Source organism: Theobroma umbraticum, unplaced genomic scaffold, assembly GCF_002168275.2.
Source record: "Theobroma umbraticum cultivar Fairchild unplaced genomic scaffold, ASM216827v3 scaffold_67.0, whole genome shotgun sequence".
Classification (NCBI taxonomy): domain Eukaryota; kingdom Viridiplantae; phylum Streptophyta; class Magnoliopsida; order Malvales; family Malvaceae; genus Theobroma; species Theobroma umbraticum.
This window is the reverse complement of record NW_018397262.1, coordinates 5,860,972-5,871,027: the sequence shown is the minus strand read 5'-3', so window position 1 is coordinate 5,871,027 and position 10,056 is coordinate 5,860,972. Positions and strand designations below refer to the sequence as shown.

Below are 10,056 nucleotides of genomic sequence, written 5' to 3'. Positions count from 1 at the left end.
TTCAAGGTTCCAACTGGTTTAAAGGTTGCGATTGACAATTGAAAGAAATCGCAATTTCAGGTCCCTTCCCCACAATCCGGATTTTTAATCGAAATTTGGTGCATTGTTTGACATTAAATTTGTGATTAAATTTGGTGAGGCAATCAAATGCAACTCAAGCTTTAAGTATGGTATCAATTAGTAGCCAGCCACAATGGTATCTGAGGGTGATCTTGCTAAGTTGTAGCATGCCTGTACATGTGCATGATTGGCACCAACACAGTCGTGGCCTCCCAAGTTGACCACAAGTTTCATCAGGTGTATGCCAAACAAGCTTTCATTCATTAGCATGTAAGGAAGGAATGAAGGCAGGTGAATTCTCAAAAACCTGTGAAGATCTTGCTGCTCTCAAGAAAGACTAGCGGGAAGTTGGAGGGGAAGGTGTCAGAGAGGAAGAAAGGAATATAACTAAGTATATGTTTCATGAAGCAGCGGCTAAGGGTCCACTCTGTTTCTCATCTCGCTTTTACTTCATCAATTGTTTATATATGATTCATGTACTTCAACTCTTGAATCGTCGCCCTTTCTATGTCAAGTGAGTATGGTTTTTCAAGTACAGTTGTGGTACTTTGGAGTATTTTTTTTTCCAATGAGATGAATTCCTAATCATATAAATAGCCCTGTTTGTAATTTATAAGTGGAATTTTCTTGATGGTTGGACTGATCTCAATTTCCTTCAGTCGCTGATTGAAGGGAAGGAAAGCAAAGAAGGCACTTGAAGATGTTTATGCCAACAAGTGATTGGATTATCATAATTAGGAATAAAGGCAATAATTAAGTTTCCAACGCTTTTGAAAACCATCTCCAGCAGGGTCAAATCAAAGAAAGAGAAAAGGGAAAGATAAGAGAAGCTTTCTCTGTCCTTTGGTCATTGGTGTCACAGAGTAAAGTAGATGTAGTCTACGATGAGTTTTGGTTTTGTACTCTAATGAAATCATTCTCGAATCTTGAAATTAGTTAGGTGAATTAAATTAAAATTGATCACTCAATTGGATTTCACTGCTTGATCGATTTGTTTCACACATATCTAGTTCACTTCATAGACATCCATTTAACAACAAGAAAAGAATTCAAGACTGAGGTACTTAATTCTTAGTTTCCAAGTTGAATTTATAAATTCAGATCAATGTAGGAAGTCAATTACAGAACATCTGAATGGGAAATCTGTTATAAAGAATAGTATAATTTTTACATAAATATCTTAAAAGTAGTACTCTACACCATTAGATATAGTTCCGCGTCCTGAAAGGTGATTCCATCAGAAAGCACTTGTGCCTCTAACTTTTACATATTTTATATCGCTACAAACACAATGAATGAACTTTAATTGCATCATCTTTGCTTCTGCTCAATTTGCACCTAGCTTCTCTTTCACATAAATTGTGTCCTGGAATATTCTTCTGGGGTACTTTCCTTAGGTTATTGTGTCTTTAAGAAAATGGAGCAGCATTCACACTCACTCTTTCATCTTTATACTATTTTAAAGCAGCTTTGAGGGAAGTGACCCCGAAGCCAATGTCATTACTTGCATTCTTCTGAAACATAAAACAATAAGGACAATTCATATTTTCATTATTGTCAAACAGCATCAAGGAAAAGTGACTCTCAACTTTGTGCAATGACTTTGCATTGAGTTGCAACTTTGAACTTTACATTTGCTTCACAATTCATTAATGCTCTTCCCACGGAAGATTAGGACTTTTTTTTTTTTTTCTTAAATAGATCATCTACTTGTTACTGGTATATATTTCTTGACTGTGCTTATTTCTCAAATTTAATAAAGACATCCTGAGATAGAAGTATCAGTTCATTGTCTCACCAAATCAGGTAAATTGTCTATGCTTACGATATATTTAAATCACTAGTAAAATTAATTAATCAAAGTTCACCTAATTATATCATAAATTCATTTTACCATAAGTTTCATATAAGTATTTTGGATTTTTCTCATGCTTCTATTCTTTTTCCGTCTAATTTGTCCTGTTAACACGACTAAATCTGAAGACTTTTGCACATAAAGCTTTCAATTTATTAACACTACTAATTTTTCTTGTTAATTATATGTCAGTTTCTTTCTTCTGCTTAAAAAGAGTTCGCGGTTAATTAGCAAGGAGGCTTGGAGGTTTGTGGATCTTTTTAATTGTGCTTTGGTCTTCTTCTTTCCAAATAATTTGAAGCAGAATTGAGGTATCTTGATTGTCATTCTACTCTCTTAAATTTTTTCCTGTAATTATTTATTAAATGTCTTTTTTGGGATATATTGTTGTTTTCACTAGGTTTCTTGTTTTATTTATCTTATCAAAAAGATATATCACAAGCTTGTGGTTTTCACAAGCTTCCTTACTTAAATATAGATTATATTAATCCTTGATTGAAATTTTAAAGAAGTAATGTTCAAAAATATTAATTTCTGGGTCTTTGATGTTTATTCTTAACGAAAATTGACTTTCTTTTTTTTTTTTAGTCCTTCTTTTATTAATGCTCTAATTATTTAAGAATACGTGATGGTTATCTACAGGAAAAAAGGAAGAAATAAATAATTTATTACCAGTTCTTGAACCCCTGTTCACTGCTTACTTTAGGACATGCTTTTGATTTCTAAAGTGATTTTCTTCCCTCTTTAGTGGCCTATGCAATTATAAAAAACAATATATTTTGATTCACATCTTTCATATCCAACTTGTCTAATTAATATGAGCTCCTCACAAGTATGCATCAAAGAAACCAATATTACTTGCAAGTTTATCGAGTCTATTTCATTTATAAGTGGCTATGATTATGTGATAATATCTACCAAAATATATTATGATGTACCATTTGGTATTATGTAGGGAAGTGCAGCATGGATTTTTGTCTAAATAAGATTGATAAACTCTTGAAGAACCATAGAAGCTATGACCAAAACATGAATGACCTAAAAAGAAAATTGGAGTATTTAAATGCCCTGAAGGAAGACATAGAATTAAGAATGAAGGTAGAGCTGCATCCGAGTAAGAAACTCAAGAAACAAGTTCATCTATGGTTGGGAACTGTTGAAAGAATAAATGGTGAGATACAAAAGCTTGAACAAAAAGTTGTGAAAAGCAGTATCATCCCACGTGGATTTCACATAGAAAATGTTTTAAAAAAGAAAGCAGAAGTTGAGGAACTTCTTCAACAGGGTAAGTTTGATCAAGGTCTGGTAGTCAATGAGCTTACGTGGATTGGACAGGCTTTGGCAACAACAACTTTAGTTGGGAAAGTTGCAAAGAGCTGTATGGAAGAAATTTGGACATGCTTGATGGATGATGGTATTGGAAAGATTGGTGTTTGGGGAATGGGAGGAGTGGGTAAAACAACAATCATGAAGCTCATCAATAACCAACTTTTAAAAGAGACTCAGAAGTTCAATATTGTGATATGGATCACCGTATCAAAGGAGATGAACATCTCCAAAATTCAAAAATGCATCTCACGTGCAATGGGACTTACCCTTCCTGACGACGATGATGAAACAATAAAGGCAGGGATGTTAAATGAAAAGTTGACTCAGAAAGGCAGGTATGTGTTAATTTTAGATGATCTATGGGACAAACTATCTCTTGAAGAAGTAGGAATCCCCAAGCCTTCTAACGGGAGCAAGTTAGTAGTAACAACTAGGAAGTTGGATGTGTGTCGCTATTTAGATTGTCGAGAAGTTAAAATGCCTACTCTTTTAGAACAAGATGCAAGGAGTTTGTTTTTGGAGAAAATTGGTAGAAATGTTTTGAATTATCCAGATTTGTTACCAATTGTGGAATCTGTTGTTGAGCAATGTGCTGGTTTACCCTTAGCTATAGTCACAGTAGCTAGCAGTATGAAGGGCATAAGTAACATTCATGAATGGAGAAATGCATTGAATGAATTAAGTAGACCTATAAAAAGTGTGAATGGGTTAGATGAAAGGGTATTTCAGAAACTTAAGTTTAGTTACGATCATTTAGAAGATGAAAGAGTCCAACATTGCTTCCTCTGTTGTGCATTATATCCTGAAGATTGGAATATCTCTGAATTCAGACTAATAGAACTTTGGATTGCAGAGGGGCTTGTGGAAGAAATGGATAGTGAACAAGCAGAGTTTGATCAGGGGTATACCATTCTTAATAAACTAAAAAATAATTGCTTGTTAGGTAATGGTGAATCTATTGGGCATGTGAAGTTGCATGACCTCGTGAGAGACATGGCACTACGCCTCACGAGTGCAAAACTACATTGGCTAGTAAGAGCCGGTATGCAATTGCAAGAGATACCACACGTACGAGAATGGTCAGAAGATTTAGAAACGGTTTCATTGATGGGAAGTGAATTCTTGCAAATTCCATCAGAAATGTCACCACCAAAATGTCACATGCTCACAACTTTATTGTTGTCCAATTGCTTAGTAGCTGGTATTCCAGATTGTTTCTTTGAGCAAATGAAGGGACTCAAAGTTCTAGACCTTTCTAGGAATTTTATTAGAAGTTTGCCAAGCTCCATTTCTAAATTGGAAGCTCTCACTGTATTATTGGTTAGAGAATGCCCTCTTTTAGAAAAGGTGCCATCTTTCTCAAAACTTGAAGCTTTAAAGAAGTTTGATCTTAAAGGCACAAAAATCAAGAAGCTCCCGCATGGGATGGAAAGGTTGGTAAATCTCAATTATTTTGTTTTGGATGAGGAAGAAGTCCCCAGTGGAATATTGTCAAAATTTTCATGCCTGCGACACTTGGTGGTAAGAAATGCATTTCTCAAAGGAGAAGAGATAGGTGAGTTGAAGAAGCTGGAGTTCTTTCAAATTAGGTTTTATGCCTTGAATGAATTGAATACTTATGTGCAGGCTTTGCACGGTCGAAGACAGTTGCCTAGTCGATATCAGATTCGTGTGAGTCATCATAAAAGAATGCTTTTCTTTGGACTCAATTCGGAGAAAACCATTGAATTAAATGGTTGTGAAATATACAGAGCTGGTGTGAACTTCCCATCCGATCTTCAGCAATTGAATATTGTTGAAGGTGCTATTGATATCCCTGACGAAGAGGTATTTTTTCCTTGGTTTATGGCAACGCCAAACGGCGTATTTTCTTTTCTCAAAGAAATTAATATATTTGATTGTCAAAAAATAAAAAAGTTGTTCTCGTGTGTTTGGGTGCTAAGTAACCTTCAAAATTTGGAGGTGTTACGTGTTTGGGAATGTTACCAAGTGGAGGAAATAATAGCATCAGAAATGGAATTAGTTGAGGAAGAAATGGGTAGTAGTAATAGTCATACTATCCAATTACTTCTTCCCAAATTAAAAATATTGGAACTGTGGCTGTTAGAGCATCTGGAAAGTATTTGTAGTGCAAATAAAGTAATGATTTGTGATTCTCTTGAAAAGATTTGTGTCGGATATTGCCCAAATTTACAGAGGATGCCTCTGTATCTTCCACCGCTTGATGATGGCCAACCATCTTCTCCTCATTCTCTTAAGGAAATTGTTATATCGTCAGAGGAATTGTGGGAATCGATGGAGTGGGACCATCCTAATGCCAAGTCTCTATTTAAGCCATTCTTTACGCACAGGAAGCCCCACTGGTTTGCCTCTCTTTCTCCTCATTTGGCTGACAACAATGGTATGAACTCAAAAAAGCATCTCTCCTTTTTATTTTTATTATATTATGTTAATTGATTTCAAGCATCTGTTTTCATTGATCTCTATTCAATTAGTGGTGGGAATCGGGAGATGCTCCGATTGCTACCATAAAAAACAAGCAGCCACATCTGTTTTTTGATTGTTTAGTAGATATCTAGTGCATTTCATTTTCAAATATAATCATATACTGTAAGTGGTCCAATTATCATTATTTCGTTTAGCCTGTCAGCGGAAAAGCATCTATCTTGTTCGTCAGTCCTTTAGTTTGTTATCTCGATGATTGTGAACCATCTGTTCCTTCAAGATTTCAATAGGTTTTAAGGTTTGATTGCCAATTGAAAGTAATTGCAATAGCAGTTCCCTTTCTGCTTCTGCGATTGAGAACAAATTCACTACAATTAGGATTTTTAATCGGAATTCTGTGCTTTCTTTGGCATCACAAATGCAGCTTGATCGCAATGCCATTTGAGATCTATGGTGTCAATAACCAGCCCACCACAATGGTCTAGGGGGTGATCTCGCTAAGGTGTAGCATGTCGTGTGTGCATTATTGGCAACAACACAGTCGTGGCCTAGGTTTTCTCCCAGATTAACCACAAGTTTGATCCGGTGTAGGCCAGGACTTCATTGATTGGTGTGCAAGTGAAGGAATGAAAGCAAGTGAATTCTCAAAAACCCGTGAAGATCATGCTGCTCTCAGGAAAGACTATGAAGAAGTTGGAGCAGAAGGTGTCAAAGTGGAAGAAGGGGAGATAACTAAACATATGTTTTATGAAGAAGCAGCTAATGGTCTACTGCTCCTCTCCTCATGTTCATTTTCTGTTTATGTTTAGAGTTTAGATCAGCATACCTTTTTAGTCCAAAGGGAATGCTTGAGAGGATTGTTTAGCTCCGGAGGTGGAGCACTCGGCCTTTGATTTAAACTTTTTTAAGCCACCTCCTTCAGGTCCTGTGTTGCTTTTGTCGTGGAAAGAATTTACTAGTACATTGTTGCTGGGTTTCTTGTTTATGATTTCCAGCGGGCTAATCCAATTGTATTTGCACCAAAAAGATTGCCTCAACAAAGTTTGTAGAGTTTTGTTTCCTCATTCTTGGCAGATCTCTGTTTTCTTTTACTAGACCGGGACTTGTAATGAAGGCTCTTTGAAGTATATTAAGCTATTAGACAATCATCCCAACTTTAAAAATATCCTCATTGTTTTGTCTAAAGAGCAAGCTAATTTGGATACTTCCCTGTCTGGTTTCGTGCTATTTTGCCCCAGCCTCTCCATTTCTCTCTTCTTACACAAGTATCGAAGCTGAAAGGAATGTCAACTGCCTTTCCAGAACTGCTTTTTCCAGAACTGCTTCAACTAGAAATGTAACTCTGAACTTACGGGCCTCCTTTTCTTTCTCCATTTCACAGTCCAACTGCGATGTGGCCCAAAATTTGAAATTACTGGGGACTAGTTTAACAGTGATTGCGACTGAAAAAGTGCACTAAAAATTGTCAAGGTTTGGTACAAACCATTATTTCATTGGCCACTGCTCTCTAGGGATGAAGAGGCACCAAATCAACAACCAAACAATTCTCATCGGCCACTGTTACATGACTAATGAAAATAACGTAACTAGAAATTTGACAGATACTGCAAAGTGTCAAATGTGCAATTGCCATAATTGGATCAACTAAATTTTCAATCTTTTGACGTTTGCTTCTTTTGACCTTTTCTTCCCACTACCCTTTTCCTTGATTGAATATTGTCAGCTTTGAGATGGTCATTGAAGACTTAATTCACTTTGTTTGAATGGAACTTGAAGAATTACAAGTCAAATGCTTGAAAGACTTGGAAATTAACCCTGCAGACGCTCCTCTCTCTCTCTAGTGCACCATAGTCGTAGACAGTTAGGCATGGTTTAGGTTGACATTTTGCTACACATGATGCGGTCGTTTAATGCATAACTTGTAAAATTAGCTTAAGTGCTTGTCTTGTTCAGTTTCTGGTCATCAAATCATGAAGCTTTGTTAAGATATTTTGGTTGTCTTGTTCTTCAATTGTAAGTGTTATTGTAGGAATTAACAAATATCAATAATGACACTCTGCCACAGTTCTATTTTTTTCCTTTCACTGGAACCTGATTCAGTATTTCTTTGCTATGTACACTTATTATAGCAGGTTCTATAGTTAGCAAGGAAGCTTATATCTTGTCCTCTGGTAGGCGTTTTGTTCACTGTTTTTATCTATTCAAAGTCCTGCAGAAGTATCAGCCAATCCAGGGCCTCGAGACAGGTAATATTCACTTTCACTATTCTGTCTTTTTCTGTAAGCTTTTGCTTGCTTGAATCTGTTTCATGCTTGTCATGACTTGGTCCTTATTCTCTGTTTGAATTCTTCTATTTCTTTCTTCTTTCACCAAAAATTGAACTTAGCTTTAGGTTATGAACTTAAGGTAATAGTGATGGTATTGCATCGAAACTAGTAACAATTTTAAGAGCTAATTACACCTCATGTGGATCTCCTGTTAGTTGATAGTTGAACTGATCTCAGCTTCCTTCAGTCACTGATTGAAGGAATTAAAGAAAAGAAAATTTTACAACACTTGACAATCCGAGGCCAAAATATGTAATTTGCTTAAAATAACTTTTTAATTCTTAAGCATTTCCCTTTTTGAAATCATTTTAAGTTAGGGAAGAAGTTGTTTAATTCTTTGAACATAGAAAGAACAATCATATGCCTTTCAATTAAGAAGGTGTTTTCATGTATGACGTTCATCATTTTGATGATATCTAATTACCTACAATTACACTTTAGGACAGAGTACTTTTGAGTTCTAGAGTAACATTCAGCTTTGTATGGAGGCCTACACAATTATAAAACAATATAGTTTGACGAACAATTCTTATTGGCCACTATTTCATGACTAAAGAAAATAACGTAACTAGAAATTTGACAGACGATGCAAAGGGTCAAACGTGCAACCGCTATAATTGGATAGAACTAAATTTTCAATCTTTTCACATTGTTTTCATTCTTAATTGCCACGACATGCCCACAGGGTGTCTCCTGGACTTTCTGTAGGGTGGGGTATTTTTCTTCTATACCCTCCACAGGGTAGTTACATGTGACCTTATCAGTTTCCAGAAGAACAGAAACATTTAGAAAAGTCAATATAAAACAATCAGTAGCGGTCCTTGCAAATGCCAACAAATTTCAAAGAAAGATTAAATGACGAATTATAAGAAAGATGTAATTTACCACTAGATTGCAATTGCTTTGATTCTTCCTTGAGGCACCAAGACCATAACAATTCACTCATATATTCATTTCTCTTGTCGTACTTTGAACCTTCCTTAGCACTTTATTTGGTTTCTCTTTGACCTTTTGTTCCCTCGCCCCCTTTCCTTGATTCAATATCTATAAAGACGATAAGACACAGTTTTATTTTGTTCCTTTTTACCGGTACTTGATGATTCCGTACTTCTTTGCTATATAGACTTGTTCTAGCATGTTCTATGGTTAGAAACAGAGTTTACTTCTTGTCATCTAGGCGTTTCCTTCACTGGTTTTTTTTTATTTCCTTTCTCTTTCTATTCATCTACCACTCCCCTTCCCTCGTTAAATTTCCTTCACTATCAGAGGACGCTAGAGGGTGGCTGTGGCCAACTAGCATCAACATGGTTAGATTTAATTGCAAAAAACGTTGAACTAACTCTCCGTGGTCATATCTAATCACGAGAAATGTGATTTGACGTTTCATGATTAGATCTGATCATGAAAAGCATTAATTTGATGTTCTATAATTAGATCTAGTCACAAGAAACATCGATCTAATGTTTCATGACCAAATCTGATTGCAAAATGTGTTGATTCAGGGGCTTCATGTTTGGATCCCATTCCGGATTAGCATTTTATAATTTCGTTGACTATAATCTATATTTATTCACTGCAAACTATTTTGTTTTTTTGTATTGCCAAAATCAACAAAATTGAGGCAGTTAAATCTATTTTTTTCAAGCTTTGAGCCTGTTTCCAACTTCGTGAAGGGTCTCTGAATTCGGTCTGTCAATTATGCTAATTATTACAACTTAGTCAATCTGCTTCAGCTCTTCCAATATGTTTTAATTATTGTGTTGTTATTTTCAATTAAAATAACTTTAAATACTAAAATCAACTCAAAATCTTAGTATCTTGCCATGTTTTTCTTTGTGGAGCTTAATTTGTATATATAGGGTGATTTTAGAGTAAATTGAACCAAATATCCGCCACAACCTTTGAAATTAAATTAAATCCATCCACTCAAGGGGTCTCTCAAAATTTTTAAAATGTTGTATTTTTTATATATTTTTCCTTTTAATACTCTTCAAAATAATTTTTATTTAATAATTAATATAAATAGTTATTTATTTATTA

General features: G+C 35.3%; 1 protein-coding gene across 1 annotated transcript; it reads left to right on the top strand.

Moving 5' to 3' along the window:
• The first annotated feature begins 1,806 nt into the window (after positions 1 to 1,806).
• LOC110419523 (disease resistance protein At4g27190-like) lies at positions 1,807 to 6,714 on the top strand. Its single transcript, XM_021432610.1, has 4 exons — positions 1,807 to 1,866; positions 2,108 to 2,226; positions 2,871 to 5,645; positions 6,114 to 6,714. Exons 3-4 carry the CDS (start codon positions 2,882 to 2,884, stop codon positions 6,116 to 6,118), a joined length of 2,769 nt encoding a protein of 922 aa, XP_021288285.1. The 5' UTR covers positions 1,807 to 1,866; positions 2,108 to 2,226; positions 2,871 to 2,881; the 3' UTR covers positions 6,119 to 6,714.
• Positions 6,715 to 10,056: the final 3,342 nt, after the last annotated feature.

Excerpts from the sequence above, each read along its gene's own strand:
- LOC110419523 (XM_021432610.1), top strand. The coding sequence starts at position 2,882 with ATGGATTTTTGTCTAAATAAGATTGATAAACTCTTGAAGAACCATAGA.